The following is a 16,417-nucleotide window of genomic DNA, read 5'->3' as shown; positions in this document are numbered from 1 at the left end:
AAAAAATGTGGACTAAATACATGCTTGCCATGAATACAGATCCCGCAAAAGCTGCCTTGATAGAAACAGATCTTGTTCCTTATCCTAAAGAGGATTATAACCTATGCATCCTATACAGGACTCCATTTTTGGAACAGGAATGACTCTGATGACCCATGTCGTGATTAGTTTTACATTAGAGCAATATGGAATTGCTCTAATGTATGGAATTGCTCTAATGTGTTCATGTCATGATTAGTTTTACATTAGAGCAATATGAAATTGAGTGAAAGTATTTTTAAATGAAGGCTGTAATAGGAGTAAGAATAATAAAAACATCTCAAGGTAAAATAGTGGATTTTATAAAAGAAGCACAAAAAAATACAGACAATCTTTAGGACATAGGACTAGGCAAAGAGTTCTTAGACTTGACACTCAAAGCATTCTCTATAAGAAAAAAAGTGATAGATTATACCCCATCAAAATTCAAAACTTTGTTCTACGAAAGATCTTGTTAAGAAGATCTCTTTAAGATCTTTATGAGATCTTGTGAAGAAGAGGAAAAGAAAAATCACAGACTAGAAGAAAATGTTTATAAATTACAAATACAATACAGGACTAACAAATAAAATATTTAAAGAACTCTCAAAACCCAATATTCAAGAAAAATCCAAATTAAAAAAACTAGAGACATTAACATTTTACCAAAGAAGATATATAAATGACAAATAATCTAATGAAAAGATAGTATCATTAGCCATTAAAGAAATACAAGTTAAAACCACAATGAGCTATTACTACACACTCCTCAAAATGGATGAGAAAAATCATCAGAAAAATTGTGGGGATTCAGCCACTCTGGACAATAATTTGGCAGTTCCTTTCAAAACTAAAAATGGACATACCCTACAAGCTAACAATTCCACTCCTTGGTATTTATCCCAGAGAAATAAAGACTTACTCCCGTGCAAGAACTTGTATATGAATGTTCATAGCAGCTTTACTCATAAGGCAAACCCAGAAAACTACCCAAAAGTTCTTTAATGGGTGAATAGTCAAGCAAACATGGTGCATCCGTACCACAGAATACTACTCACCAACAAAAAAGAACAAACTATTACTTGCACAACAACTTGGATGAACCTCAAAGAAATTGTGCTTAGTGAAAAAAGCCAATCTTGAAAGGCTACATACATACTGTATGATTCCATTCATGTGACATTCATGAAACAACATAATTATCAAGACAGAGAGAGACTAATGGTTGCTGGATTAGGGATGGGGGAGTGGATGGATACAGATATAAATAGGGTAACATGAATGGGGTAGTGGTGATACAGCTGAGTATCTTGACTGTGGTGGTGGTTATACAAGGCTACACATATGATATAGTTTAACCACACACACACACATTAGTGTATATATAACTGGTGAAGTCTGAATATGTTTGTGTTTTGTACCAATATCAGTTTAATGATTTTTATGCTATACTACAGATATACAAGATGTTAACACTGAAGAAGGCTGGAGCAAGGGTGCATAAAACGTCCCTACGCATTTTTTTTTTTTTTTTTTGGCAACTTTACGTGAGTCTATCCTGTGATCTGTAATTATTTTGAAGTTAAAAGTTTACAGGTGGGTGGGGGGCAGAGGAGCAGCAGAAGAAGGCTAAGTCAATGAAGGCAAAAAAGACTTAAGAAAATCATCACTAAAAGTTTACCAAGAATGTTGGAACTCATGCATGTTGATTGTCTTCCCCCCTGCAGAAAGTTCTGGGGGGATGGGAGTAACAGTAATCTATAAAATAACATGTTTAAGCAGGAACTTTTCTCTTGAAAAATTTGCTTGCCTTTCCAGCTCATCCATCCAAGCTACCATAATGAGATTTCTTGAGGCTATCATTCATTAAGCCTTGCTGTTCATCAGCAGATTGTATAAAATCAATTTTATTTCCCCAAAATATACTCTTCCTTCAAGCTGTTTAAGCCAATCCATAAATGTCTGCATTGACTCACCGAGGCAGGTCAACTGAGTATTAGACTGTTTTCAATTACACAGTTATTAATTCCATTAAACAAAGAAAAATGCAAACTGTTAAGCATTCAAACTTCCTCTTCCCACTCAATCCCTATTGTTTTATAAAAAGCAGATTGCCAGTGGATATGGTATCTGAAGGATATACCCATAAGACAAATTTCAGAAAATCTACTATTTTGGAAATCAGACTTCTTTTTCACTATCACTTTTGTTTATCCCATTTGTTGAAAAAGTTCAAGTTATGGATGATCACAAGTAAATACCCTGTCTTCACCCCCTAATAAACCTCCTACAAGTACATTAATTCTAGACTAGCACATTTATCAAGAAAAATGTTCAATACATGTCTTTCAACCACATTCAAAACTGATCTCCTATCTTCAGAAATGCAATCAACTACATCAGTGAGTTATGAATGATAACAGTTAAGTCTTGCACTGAACATTTTTTCCTCAAGGATCCTAACAAAGCTGTGAATCCAGTAGACGCAGTAGTTTCTGGGTCAACTTCAGAGCTCTATAATCACTCATTAGTATTTCAATTGTAAGAGATTTTTTAGCTCAGTTGTAATCCCATCTTCGCATGGGATGCCCCATTAATGTGGGCCATTAATATCTCATTAATGCTTATGTCTTCTCTACTGCAGAACAACTTTAACATAAAGGCAAACACTGTTAAAGTTATCCCCTTCTAGCCAGCTTCCTGAGCCTGTCAACCACCTGCATACTGCACAACACTTCTAAAACACCAGAAAGCTTGCTTTAAAGCAAAATCCACACAGCTAGTCAGGAGCAGGTGTAGACAAACCCAACTAAATCAAGTCTGCTTGCAGAAATTAATTTCTAAGTGTTTCGAAATGCCAGATCTTGCTAATAAAATCGACCTTTTCATTTGACATTCTCTTAAAAGAAACAGGATTTTAAGGATGCATTTCTCAACTATTTTTTATTCTAAATTCCTATGGCTGGAATAATAAATGAGCTTTCAGAGGTCATACAGTGCTTTCCCAGATTCCAATTAATCTCACCATTTTATTTGTAATTTTACCTCAATATATACAACATAACATACATACACCAACATGGCTTCTATATCCAAAGAGAGTAACTAAGAAACATAAAATACCTCCTTCTCTAAAAATAAAAATTTTTGAAGTGAATTTTTTTCCTAGTACAACATTGTAAATCACCTCTGAAATTTTTCTCCATTTTATTTTATGGCAAAGAGTGCACCTTAAATCACAGAACAATGAAACATAGGAAAATACCAGTCATTCTTGTCAGGTGGCCATATTTAATTAATTGCCCTAAGTAAAAAGTGACAAGTCACTTGTCATGTTCTTCTCTTGACAATCCATCACACTAACTGTAGATTGCTTCCTTCTATATATTTCCTCTTCCTTCCTCTTTTCTCCTCTTTGCCAGTTTCAGTTGTAGCTCCCATTATGGGAGCTACAAGTATCTCTTTTCCTATGCTATTTGTATTATGTCCTTAAAAATCAGCCACTTATTTAAAAAATAAAAATTATCTATTCCCATCAGAATGCTATGAAAAGTTGTCACTAACACTTAACTAATTCATCAAGCAACCATGTAATTTGTTTCCCCATTTATAAAATGGGGATAGAAATGCTTGAGAGGCACTCTGCACAAAAACAGTCACGAGTTCACACAAGAGTGCTTCTCCCCTGCCTCCCCTCAACCCACCCTGTATAACACCCCTGCAGCTGTGTTATTCTTGTCGCATGGTTTAACTTCTCTGGCCTTAAGCTGTTTGAATGCACAACTAGAGGGACTGGACTTGAAGCTGTCTTCCATCACTGGCATTCTGTTTTTCTCCAGCAATGCTTCCTAACTGTTCGGTTACTATGTCAGTACAGCCTGCTACTTTCATCTCCCTGCTGCTAAATAAACAATATTTTATTCTGTAATTGCATGGACTTGCATTCTTTCATTATCTGCTGGTTTTGGATGTAAGGTAGGCAAACCAACATATTTCAGTTTAAATTTGATTCTGCCTCAAGGTTTAAGAATGAGCTGAGCAACCTATAATTATGATTTCTTGGTGAACTTTTCAGAATTTTAAGGGTGAGTGTAAGAAGTATGTAAAGTTGCTTCGTCCTACTACCATGTATGTTCCTTAAAGGCAAGCCCTGTGTCTGTGATAATTTTTCTCATTCTCCAATGCCTCTGTACATAGTGGATGATCAGTAAATACTGTTGATTATTTCACATTTAGTCTCTATGCTGAGCACTTTAAGCAAACTAGGATCTTGACTAACATCACTGCAAGTTCAATGTCCTCCTAATGGTGTGGCAAAGGCTGAGGGCTTTAAAACCCATTTCCAAATGTGTTGCTAATTTCCAGATGCTTCAGGAAACAAATAACCCATTCAGCAACAAACCGCCTGTTTTTTTTTTTTTTATGTTAGTAGTAAAATACAAAGGCAAAAATACTTGCATAAACATACCCATGGTTTCTGTGTTACATTGCTTATTTTGCATTTATTATGGAGATATCCAATATGTCAATTTTATGAGAGCTGTCATTGATGCTGGAATTTCAAGTACTACAATCATTATATAACACAATAAACAGGTTAGGGAAATAATCCAATACTCTTTTGCAGACAAAGAAAAAAATCATCATGGAAGTAACTAGGAGAGATGACAAGGCTTTTTTAAAGGACGGACCAACACTTCAAATGATGAAAACCAGCCAAACAACTGAGCTACTCATCAGTTTTTAAAAAGTCAACCCTGACACTATATCCTAAAATTTTGCAAAGAATTAAAATAGTCACTTGTTCAAATGTATTTATAGTACCATCATCAGACAAGATTTACTAAGTACACTCTCCAAACACTTTATATCCATTAATCCTTACAATAAGGCAGGTAGCATCTCTGTTTTAGAAATAAGGGAACTGAAGCTCAAAAAGATGATTTAGCTAGTAAGTGGCAGAACTGAGACTCAAAGTCAGACCTGTTTTCCTTTGATCACGCATTCTATCATCTAAGCTACATGGAAACTGATTAAATGACCAACAATTCCATTTACTTAATGGAATTCTAGGAAGTTATTAAAAATTATAAAGGTGAAAATAAAATATACGATTATAGTGTATATGAAATATTATATTAAAAAGATAAAATGAAATTTAAATGTACTCTCATTATAACCAGGTAAAATGTATATATATTTAGATAAACATCATAGTAGAGAACAAATCAATAAAAAATTTGATGATTAGTTGATGGGCTAATGAGTGTTATAGTTTTTTCCTGAAGTAACTGTTTTTAATGAATCGTTTTAAAATTAAATCAGCGATAGTAATCAAAATAGTGTGGTATTAGTGAAGAATTGACAAACTGATCAATAGAACAGAACAGAGAACAATGAAACAGACCCACATAAATAAAATCAACTGATCTTTAAAAAAAAAAAAAAAAAGAGCAAAGGCAACACAGTACAACAGAGATAGTCTTTTCAACAAAGATTCTGGAACAACTGTATCTCCATAGGTAAGAAATGAATCTAGCCACAGACCTACACCCTTCACAAGAATTAGCTGAAATGGACCACAGACATAAACAAAAAAAACCATAAAGTTCAGAGTTCACAGGAATGGCAACAACTTTCTAGATACAACACCAAAGGTATAATTCATAAAAGAAATAATTGGTAAGATGGCCTTACTAAAATTTAAAAACTTCTGCTCTGCCAAAGACACTGACAAGAGAATAAAAAGAAAAGCCATAGACTGGGAGAAAATATTTGTCAGAAATATTTGCCAGAAACCCAGCTGATTATCTAAAATATGCAAAGAACTCTTAAAATTCAAAAATAAGAAAACAATCTGATTTTAAAATGAGCTGAAGGGGTGCCTCAGTGGGTTAAAGCCTCTGCCTTTGGCTCAGGTCATGATCTCAGGGTCCTGAGATTGAGCCCCGCATCAGGGTCTCTGCTCAGCAGGGAGCCTGCTTCCTCACCCCCCACCCCACCCCTGCCTCTCTGCCTACTGGTGATCTCTCTTTTCCCCTCTGTCAAATAAATAAATAAAAATCTTAAAAAACAAAACAAAACAAAAATGAGCTGAAATTTAACAGACAACTGACCAAAGAAGATATACAGATGACAAAAAAGGGACATGAAAAGATGCTCCACATCATACGTCATCAGGGAAATACAAACTAAAACAACAATGAGATACCACTACACAGCCGCTAGGATGACCAGAATCCAGAACACTGGCAACACCAAATGCTGACAAGGATGTACGGCAACAGAAACTCCCATTCATTGCTACTGGGCACTGAGCACTTTAAAGACATGAGCTGACTTAATCTTTTTCTAACAATCTTTTGAGGTGACTACTTCTATTATCCCCATTTCAGAGACAGAGAAACAGAGGCTTTGAGATTAAGATGACTCCACAGGCAAACGGCAGGCTGGCAAAGAAAACCACATCACTTTGATGCCAAAGCCCATTCTCGTAATCATTCCGCTGTACAATATTATACCGCAGCTCCTGTATAAAATTGTACAAAGGAGGCCTCCAATAATTGGAATGACCTCTGAGCTTTGCATTAAACAAAATGAAACTGGGGCGCCTCAGTGGCTCAGTGGGTTAAAGCCTCTGCTTTGAGCTCAGGTCATGATCCCAGGATCCTGGGATCGAGCCCTGCATAGGGCTCTCTGCTCAGCAGGGAGCCTGCTTTCCTCCCTCTCTCTCTGCCTGCCTCTGCCTACTTGTGATCTCTATCAAATAAATTTAAAAAAATAAAAAATTAAAAAAATGAGACTACTAAAGAGCAGTTCAAAATCAAAATGATTGGCATTGGTATTGGTGGTCTCTACTTTAGGAAAAATAATTTACCACTGTATTCCTAATAGTATTAAAGTCACAGCAATTATATTTATTCTTTTCTATATTTTTCTAAAATGTTTTTAATAAAAACATAAATCAGGTTGCAGGCAGGATTTTTTTTGGGGGGGGGGTCTTTACAAATAGTGGATTGTGTTTCTATTGTTGCTCAGTAAGGAAATAGTTAAATCTTGAGCGTATGTATACCCTGGTGAATATCTCCCTCAACCATCTAAAGACAAGAAAAAAAAAGGTCACAGTCAGTTACTCCCGTTAGATCAGTGTTCACTGGAACATCTGTAGGCGCATTTACATACTCTCTTGACTGTGAGCCTCCTGCTTGCCACAGTCAGAGTGGTCAGTCAGTGAATCTTCCCCAAGTGCTGATATTTAATACCTGGTCTAGCGGCAAAGATTCAGAGAGGGGTGAGCAGCCCTTCTGGCCTTCAGGTAGGTCCAAAACCTTCATTTCTACCAAAGCTAAAAGATGGGCACCCACGTTTGTCAACTTTCAGGGAAAGGTGATGCTTCCCTGTACAGTCTGTTAGTCACAGATGGACTGGGTGTCCAGACGGGGAGGGGATACTGTAAAATTCGGAACTATGGGGCTTTCTGGTGTCAAGCTACTGCAAGGATTTAATTCCTGTGGCATCAGAGCCCATGTACATAAATGTTTCTCTGGCATAAGTGTCAGAAAAAAGACCTAAACCTGGGTTTCAGTGCCAGGAAAAAAAAAAAAAAAATCAAATAATATATGCCTGGAACCTGATTAGCTGTGCAAGATAGTGTTAATTCATGGACGGAATGACTACAGTTACATGAGGTTACCTGCTATTTTGGAGTGATCAGGAAAACATGGGCAACACCGATCAGTAAGATTTAATGCCTCCGAGTACAGTACCTTTCTTTGGAAGGAAAAAAGAGTTAGTTCAGACACAGGAAACTACAAACCCAGACCTCACACCATTAGTTCTCTTTTGATTCTCAACTATGCCCCAGCTTCACAGTGAATAAATGAAAACCTCCCTGCTGAGGAATGTTAGCATGGGGTTGGGAAAATTGTATAAATTTATTGGTCCTCTATTTCTGTCTTTTAAAAAGAATCTTTCATGTGTCAACTTTGAAACTTCCTTCAATTGAAGAACAGTATCTTCTTTTTCAAAATCTACCTTTTTTATCTAGCCTATTTAAAGAAAGTAGATTATTTTAGCTCTAGTATAACCTTTCAAAAACTCTTAAAAACCAAGATGTGATTAATATAGTCATATTAAGACCATGGGAAATATACAATAGTCTACTCCAGTGAAAACATATTTAAGTTAATAAAGCAAATTTGAAAAACTAAATAAATATGGTAGAATAATATGAAAACACTTTCAGTGTTTCAACATTCCTGTTTACCCTTTCAATACCTAAGTCATCTGGTCATGGTTTAAAATGGATATTCTAAAAATTAAATGCACAAATACTTAAAGTGTGTCACGAGAGGAAATAATTCATCCTACTAGTAATAAGCCTCACCACTGTTTTTAGGACCCTAAAATCATGAGGTATACCAAGAGCGGGGCATCAAAAGAAGGACAGGTCAGAAATCTTTAGGGACCCAAACTAAGCTACAAAAAATGGGTAGTATTTTTTATGCCTTGCCTAAGAAAATGTGTCTGTTAATCTACAGTAATCATGTTTTCACTTATGAGAAACCAAATTCCCTATGACAACCTTAAAATGAAGCCAATAGGCCACAATGAACACTTTAAAAAAAAAAAAAAAAAAACCTCGCTGTTTAAAAGCAAATGCTCTTGGTGTATGTTCAGCCCTTGGGATCTAGAATGCATTGCCCCTGTATGGCTTGCTCTACATCCCAGTAACAGTCTTCAGAGGTATCTAAGATAAACAGGCTTTGGCTTCAACGCTCACTCCACCAAAAAATAAACAACTCTCTGACAATCATCACATATCATGCTAAGTGTAATCACTTATGGTTTTCATTTACTGAATTGAGGGTTAACAGTATTTCCTTTTAATTCCTATGGAGAGCATTTTCTTAGTTCCCAGAAGTCTTCTCTTATGTATATTTGGATAGGCCCCAAATAAAGAAAACACCCATGTTATTTTGTAAGTAGGCCAAGTTGCTGAACCTATAAACCATCATGGTCTAAAGAGACAGGCTTGCTTTTGCAACTTTAGTAATAATGCTTCTCACTCACCATGTCCTCATTTGGTTTAATAACCCACAAGATGGGGAAAAAAAAAACCCACAAGATGATTATTAAAATATCACATCTTGAGGAATCTCCTAAGTAAACTAAATAGAAGAGAACATTTAGCAATTAATTACATCTGATCTACAGAAGTGCTTCAAGGCAAAAGCACCCCCCTCCAAGATAGCATGAAGACTGACCATAGATTCTAAATGGTCCAAGAAATCTTTGCAGGGAGAATAAAAATACAGTGTCAACTAACATTTATTAAATGCTCATTATATACCGGGCACTGTGCTTTGTGACTTACATGTGTTATCCCATTTATCCTTCAAAACAATCCAATGAATACGTACTAATACGATTCCCATTTTACAGGAAAGAAAGAACAGAGGAAAAATAACTTGCCCAAGATGGTTACACAGCAACTAAGTTTCAGAGCCCGGATTTGGACTCTGACTTCATAGTGTGCCTATTTAATGAGTGGTTAGAGAAAGGGTAACAGAAAAATAAATGAATTATTTCCTGTTATTTAAATTGAACTCACCACTAGCTGCTCCACTGATATGCTTATCCAATTCTCATTAGTCAAAAAAATTAATCAGTCTAAACCCACGGACCAAATCCCAGATCCTAACTCCCTTCTAAGCATCTCCAACGTTATATCATCTGCTGTGACTGCAGGTAATTGTGTACTAACAACCTTCCCTTTGGTAAGTTAAAGCATAATTATAAAAACTATCACAGTGTGCAAAGCCCTGTTCTAAGTGCTTTACGTGTATTAATTTACTAACCATAAATAACCCCGACCAAGGATGTAGTAATTACCTCATGTTACTGATGAAGAAACTGAGATAATGAGATGTAAAATTACAAGCTCATAGCATTAGCCGTGAGAGACAGGATTTGAATACGGTCCACCAGCTTGCAGAGTCCAGACTCTGAAGTACTGAGAGCCATATTCAGAGACACTGTTTCAAACTGTTTTTGAAGCATATTAACAATTTACTCTTAACAGTCAGGAATCTGTACTATTTTGTTTCCTCTAACCTTTGGCGTCTAGGACTTCACTTTTACAAACAGGGAGCTTACTTCTAAAGCTCCTGGAATCTCTGAAGGTAAGTAACAGTAATAAAAACTTAATCCAAAAAAAAAAAAAACCTAATCAGGTTTCCTTCATCTAATAAATACCTTTTTTAAAAAGTACTTTAATACTGGGGCACATGGATGGCTCAGTGGGTTAAGCCGCTGCCTTCGGCTCAGGTCATGATCTCAGGGTCCTGGGATCGAATCCCACATCAGGCTCTCTGCTCAGCGGGGAGCCTGCTTCCTCCTCTCTCTCTCTGCCTGCCTCTCTGCCTACTTGTGACCTCTCTGTGTGTCAAATAAATAAAATCTTTTTTAAAAAAGTACTATAATTCTGAAGGAGTAGGAGGCTGGCTGAGGACAAAGCAAAAGCTGGCGCCTTGCACCCCCCCCTTCACCCACTCCCCTCCATATGTGTAGCATTCCTCAGGCACCCCTGACTGCCATAAAACGATAAATAGTTAACTTGCTGAGATCACAATCCTGCAAGACAGGAGTCTCCCTTGGTTTGCAAATGTCCTTGAGATTACAACAAAGAAGTTACCTTATCGATAGCCCTAATGTCACCCACCCCTCCATAAAAAACCGAAGGAGGCGGAGGTAGAAGGAAAAGTAAATCAAGTTAAATTTCTTCTGAACCTAATTCTCACTAACAAGGATGCTTGATAGCAGGAATGTAAGATTCCACCAGGAGACTCCCAATTGTCTTTACTTGATAGTAACCAGGCCTTCAATATCCTGATAGTGCTTTTTTCCGCATGCGTGGGCTAACCGGCCAGTTCTGCTTCTGTAAGATTGCTTTGTCTGCTTTCGCGCTTTCGCGCGGGGGTCCCCTGACCCAATTCACTGACGCCAAGTATGCTTGTTCAAACTGTCAATCAATCAGCTCAGCCCCACCCGAAACTTGTTTGTACCTGTCTATAAAAACCCTGCACCAACCCAGCTCTGGACCTCTCGGCGTTATGGGCAACAAGCGGCGCAGAGGTCCAGGTTCGAACCTGCAATAAACGACCCTTGCTGATTGGCTTTGACTCACATCTCTGGTGGTCTTTTAAGGTGGGGGTAATATTCAATTGGCATTTCAATACTAGTATTAATCCTAAATAATTCTGGCACCTCTTTGCTTGGCGCCTGCTTACTACAGAATTACTGAAGAATTATTTCAAATGTCTTGGGCGGAAGAGAGAAATCTGAAATAACAGCCACTATTTTTTTTTTTTTCCAAGAGAGAGAGTGGGAGAAGGAAGAAGAGAAGGATGGAGGAGGGAGGGAGGTGGTTAGGAGTCTTCTTTGCTTCGCTAAAAGAATCCTAAACACCAGAGCAAGAGCGACTGCGGAAAACAAGGAGCCTTAGCAAGGCTCGACGCTTGCTAAAATCGAATTCCAGTGTTTCCATTACTGAACCATTATCTGGTCACTTCTACCCTGCACTCCAGGTAAACAGACGCTGGTCCTTGGCCTCCGTAAAATAGTCAAACAGTGGCAACCTTTGTGACCTCCGTGTCCCCCTCGTCGCACGCCCTCCCCCACCCCCCATCCCAGCAACCTAGGGACACTCAGAGCTGCAACTGAGTCCAGTCCCCCAAAGCGTCCCGGCGGGAGGAGTCTGCAAAGACGCCTGGGCCGGGCCGTCCCTTCAGGCTGCGGTTTCCAGGCAACCCCACTGGAGCCAGAAGCGGCTGTGCCTCCTACCGGGTCACCCGTTTAAGAGACCCCGGAGAGGAACCGGCAGCAGCCGGCAGCGGGCTGCCTGACGCCCCTCCTGGGGTTGCGGCCTTCCGGGAACCCGGATGTTGGGTGTGCGTCGGCCACTCTCACCTCCCATTCCCCAGTTTTCCGCTTTAGCTCCCATCTAGTCACTTTGCACTTTGAGCGTCTTTATTCAGAGAGGCATCCTAGGAGTCTCCCGTCCTGAAGCAACAAAAACAATCGTAGCTCCGTAGCCCGAGGACAACGGATTCCTGGGAAATGTAGTTCTTTCTGCCAATAAGCGGTGAGTCTGTGAGGAGAAAAAGGACTACAATTCCCAGAAATCTAAGGGAGACTAGTCCATGTCTAAAACATGTCCCAGTTGCTTGGATGCTCTTAGGAAGAGAGGTTCTGTGGCTCTGTGCTTCTAGCTGCCCGGGTTTTGCTAGTCCCACTACAAGCTTGTTGAAGAATTTTTTTTTTTTTAACAAGTTTAACATGTGAGGTGATCCAAACAGTGATTTGTTTGGAGAGATATATGTCACTTTTTTTTTTTTTTTTAATTCTTTCAGATAAAAGATCTCCACAGGATCAGAAAATATGTCACTACAGATGGTAACAGTCAGTAATAACGTGGCCTTAATTCAACCAGGCTTCTCACTAATGAATTTTGATGGGCAAGTTTTCTTCTTTGGCCAAAAAGGCTGGCCAAAGAGGTCCTGCCCCACTGGAGTTTTCCACTTTGATGTAAAGCATAACCATCTCAAACTGAAGCCTGTCTTTTTCTCCAAGGATTCCTGCTACCTTCCTCCTCTTCGTTACCCGGCCACTTGCATATTCAGAAGCGGCGTAGAGTCTGAAAAGCAACAGTACATCATCCATGGAGGGAAAACACCAAACAATGAGCTTTCCGATAAGATTTACGTCATGTCCTTTGTTGGCAAGAACAACAAAAAGGTTACTTTCCGCTGCACAGAGAAAGACTTGGTGGGAGATGTTCCTGAAGCCAGATACGGTCATTCCATCGATGTGGTGTATAGTCGAGGGAAAAGTATGGGTGTTCTCTTTGGAGGACGGTCATACATTCCGTCTGCCCAAAGAACCACAGAAAAATGGAATAGTGTAGCTGACTGTCTGCCCCATGTTTTCTTGGTGGATTTTGAATTTGGGTGCTCGACATCATACCTACTTCCAGAACTTCAGGATGGGCTGTCTTTTCATGTTTCCATTGCCAGAAATGATACCATTTATATTTTAGGAGGACATTCACTTGCCAGTAACATCCGCCCTGCCAACCTATACAGAATAAAGGTTGATCTCCCACTGGGTAGCCCAGCTGTGAACTGCACAGTCTTGCCAGGAGGAATCTCTGTCTCCAGTGCGATCCTGACTCAAACAAACAGTGATGAATTTGTTATTGTTGGTGGCTATCAGCTTGAAAATCAAAAGAGAATGGTATGCAACATCGTCTCTTTGGAGGACAATAAGATAGACATTCGCGAGATGGAGACCCCAGATTGGACCCCAGATATTAAGCACAGCAAGATCTGGTTTGGGAGCAATATGGGAAATGGAACTGTATTCCTCGGCATACCAGGAGACAATAAACAGGCTACTTCAGAAGCTTTCTATTTCTATATGTTGAAATGTGCTGAAGGCGATGTGAATGAAGATCAGAAAACACTCACGAATACTCAGACATCAACAGAAGACCCAGGGGACTCCACTCCCTTTGAAGACTCAGAAGAATTTTGTTTCAGTGCAGAAGCGTGTAGTTTTGATGGTGACGATGAGTTTGACACCTACAATGAAGATGATGAGGAAGATGAGTCTGAGACAGGCTACTGGATTACATGCTGCCCTAGTTGCGATGTGGATATCAACACTTGGGTACCATTTTATTCAACTGAGCTCAACAAACCTGCCATGATCTACTGCTCTCATGGAGATGGGCACTGGGTCCATGCCCAGTGCATGGATCTGGCAGAACGCACGCTCATTCAACTGTCAGAAGGAAGCAACAAATATTACTGCAATGAGCACGTGAAGATAGCAAGAGCACTGCAAACCCCCAAAAGAGTCCTACCCTTAAAAAAGCCTCCACTGAAATCTCTCCACAAAAAAGGTTCTGGGAAAATTATTACTCCTGCCAAGAAATCTTTTCTTAGAAGGCTGTTTGATTAGTTTCACAAAAGCCTTTCAAATTCACATGCATCAAAATTTTAAACCCATTTTAAAGAATCATAACAATGATGAAAATTATATTTCTAATTTTTTAATTGAAAATGTCTGGGTTGTTTTTTTTTTTTTAGTTTTATGAATTAAGTGCCAAGGAAAAGTGCTCATAATACAATGCTAAATACTTGAAAATCATTTACTCAAAGATATCTTAAATGAGAATTTCTAACCTGAATTTTTTCATCCAGGGAATCCTAAATCAGAAGCAGTAATAGTAATCAAGATATACTTATATCCCACACAGGATTTTTGGTTACAAGTAAGCTATAGGGTACTTAAGATGAAGTAAAACTGTTCAAGAAACTAACACCCAAAGAATTAAATAAATTATTTTGCACAATATAACAATTTGGTGGTTGGCCAAAAATTAAAACCAAAATCACTTATATCCCACGCTAGTGCTCTTTGTACACATCTAACTGTAAACTGACGTCTTAGTTATGCCTGTGAACAGAAGAAGGTCCCTATAGCTTATGTAAACTATAAGACAGTCTCCATTGACATGAAGGAAGAGAAAGGCATCTACAGCAAGTTTGTTACATTATATCAAGTTACCTGCATGAACTTTCTTCAGAGGATCCCCCCCACCATCTGGTGCATGGAAGATGAACCAAGGCCAGTCACTTGAACAAATTCTTTTTGAGAGATTTAATGAAAACTGAAGTCCACTGCTACTTAGAATTCTGGGAAAAGAGAATAAAAGTGAGAGCACACTAAGAAAGGACCACTGATTAAATCTCATAAAGAGCAACAGTATTATTTCCCCCAAATAAAAAAAGTTTGAAGGATTTTCTAAAGTTAATAGGTAGATGATTTTAAATGGGGAAAAACAAATTTGTGTGTGTATGCGTCTAGTTGATATGTGGAGTTTGCTGCCAATGAAAATTATAAAATCAATGTGCTTGCAATGGTTCATTTAGATACTGTCTTGAAAGAAAATTAAAAAGACTTCATTTTGAGGGTCCAAGACATCAACTGATAATCAGATGATCTTAAAGAAATGTCGTTCCTTTTGGAGTATTTTTCTGACAGAGCCTCTCACCTTATCCTAAGAGCTGGAGCCGTGGCTTCTTATTCATCAGTCTTCACTGAAAGTCCACAGTGTATGTGTGAATTACTATGGCCAGATTTAGGGGAAACGTGACCATATAGGAGATAAACCCCCAGAACACAAGTTCATCTACACCAGTTCCATGTGTTAGATACTAAAAGTAATTTGGATAAATTAAATCACATTCAGTTCATTTTAGTAATGTTGCTTAATGAATATTCCTTTTGAACCATTTATTATACCACTGTTTCATTTTTTGTTGTTTTTGTCACCTATGTAAAACTAATAGAATATTAAAATGTCTTCCATTGGTATTGATTTCCTCCAGTTATTAATTCTCCCAATTAGAGACAAAATTTTACTATTTCATTTTCTCAGGATCACTCTATTTGATTTCTTTTTTCCTGTTAAATGGAAGTGGTAGACGTTAAAACTGAAATAACCTTCATAGAGTTCAAAAGAGCTACTTCCTCAAGAGGTAGATACATTCTATTATCTTGACTTGTCTATAGTGACTAAGTGCCTAAAGAATTATTACCACATTTGTTTTGTAGTCAGTGAGATGAAGATATGATAACCAAGTGATTTAATTCTGAGCCCACTGGGTTCTGTAGTTAAACTCAGATCCCACCAGCATAGCTTCTTCTGTGGGGTGTGTGTGTGTGTGTGTGTGTGTGTGTGTGGTATATGAATGTATGTTACAAAAGCAAGTACTTTGGTTTTGCTTACCATCTATTTGAGTAAAAATAGGTCTTTTTAAGTCACCTCACCAGTGAGTCCATCAAATGTGACATTAAAGATAATGAGACTTCTGTTCTAATAATCATATGCAAACATTCAACTGAATCACATTAGAAGAGTACTCACTTCGGTGATGTACTGCTTTTGCTTAAAACGTTTCTCTATTTTTTTTGGATTTTATTTCTTTGAGAGAGAGAGCATGTGAGAGTGAGTGGGAGGAGTAGCAGAGGAGAGAGAAAGAATCTGAAGCAGATTCCACACGGAGCACAGAGCCCAATGTGGGATTCAGTCCCACGACTGCCATGAGATCATGATCTACGCCGAAACCAAGAGTTCAACCAAGGTCAAGCAAGTTGAGCTTAACCAACTAATCCATCCAGGCACCCCATAGTTAAAACATTTCTAGGACTCACATTTTAGTCACCTTCAGGGCTATGGCTTATTTCTCTCTCTCTCTTTTTTTTTTTAAGGTTTTATTTTTTTTTATTTGACAGGTAGAGAGAGAGCACAAGTAGGCAGAGCGGCAGT

The 16,417-nt window shown here is 38.3% G+C and overlaps 2 protein-coding genes across 5 annotated transcripts in view; one reads left to right on the top strand and one right to left on the bottom strand.

The window, feature by feature from the left end:
- Positions 1-13,661, bottom strand: part of IFTAP (intraflagellar transport associated protein) — a 67,079-nt gene extending 53,418 nt beyond the window's left edge. Inside the window, exons 1-2 of one of the 4 annotated variants that reach the window (XM_082748978.1) lie at positions 11,989-12,137; positions 7,712-7,788 (exon numbers count right to left, since the gene is read on the bottom strand). The gene's annotated coding sequence lies outside the window, so the exon portion shown is untranslated. Of the gene's footprint in view, positions 1-7,711; positions 7,789-11,988 lie in introns of all 4 variants that reach the window. The other 3 variants (XM_082748979.1, XM_082748977.1, XM_082748980.1) reach the window with 3 other exon arrangements.
- RAG2 (recombination activating 2) lies at positions 12,460-15,462 on the top strand (the record flags this gene model as incomplete). The annotated part of the gene is made up of 1 exon (XM_082748960.1): positions 12,460-15,462. The coding sequence occupies one exon, from the start codon at positions 12,460-12,462 to the stop codon at positions 14,041-14,043; it is 1,584 nt and encodes a 527-aa protein (XP_082605086.1). The 3' UTR covers positions 14,044-15,462.
- Positions 15,463-16,417: the final 955 nt, after the last annotated feature.

Source organism: Mustela nivalis (assembly GCF_964662115.1).
Source record: "Mustela nivalis genome assembly, chromosome: 9".
In the NCBI taxonomy this organism is placed as follows: domain Eukaryota; kingdom Metazoa; phylum Chordata; class Mammalia; order Carnivora; family Mustelidae; genus Mustela; species Mustela nivalis.
This window is presented reverse-complemented; position numbering and strand designations above follow the sequence as displayed.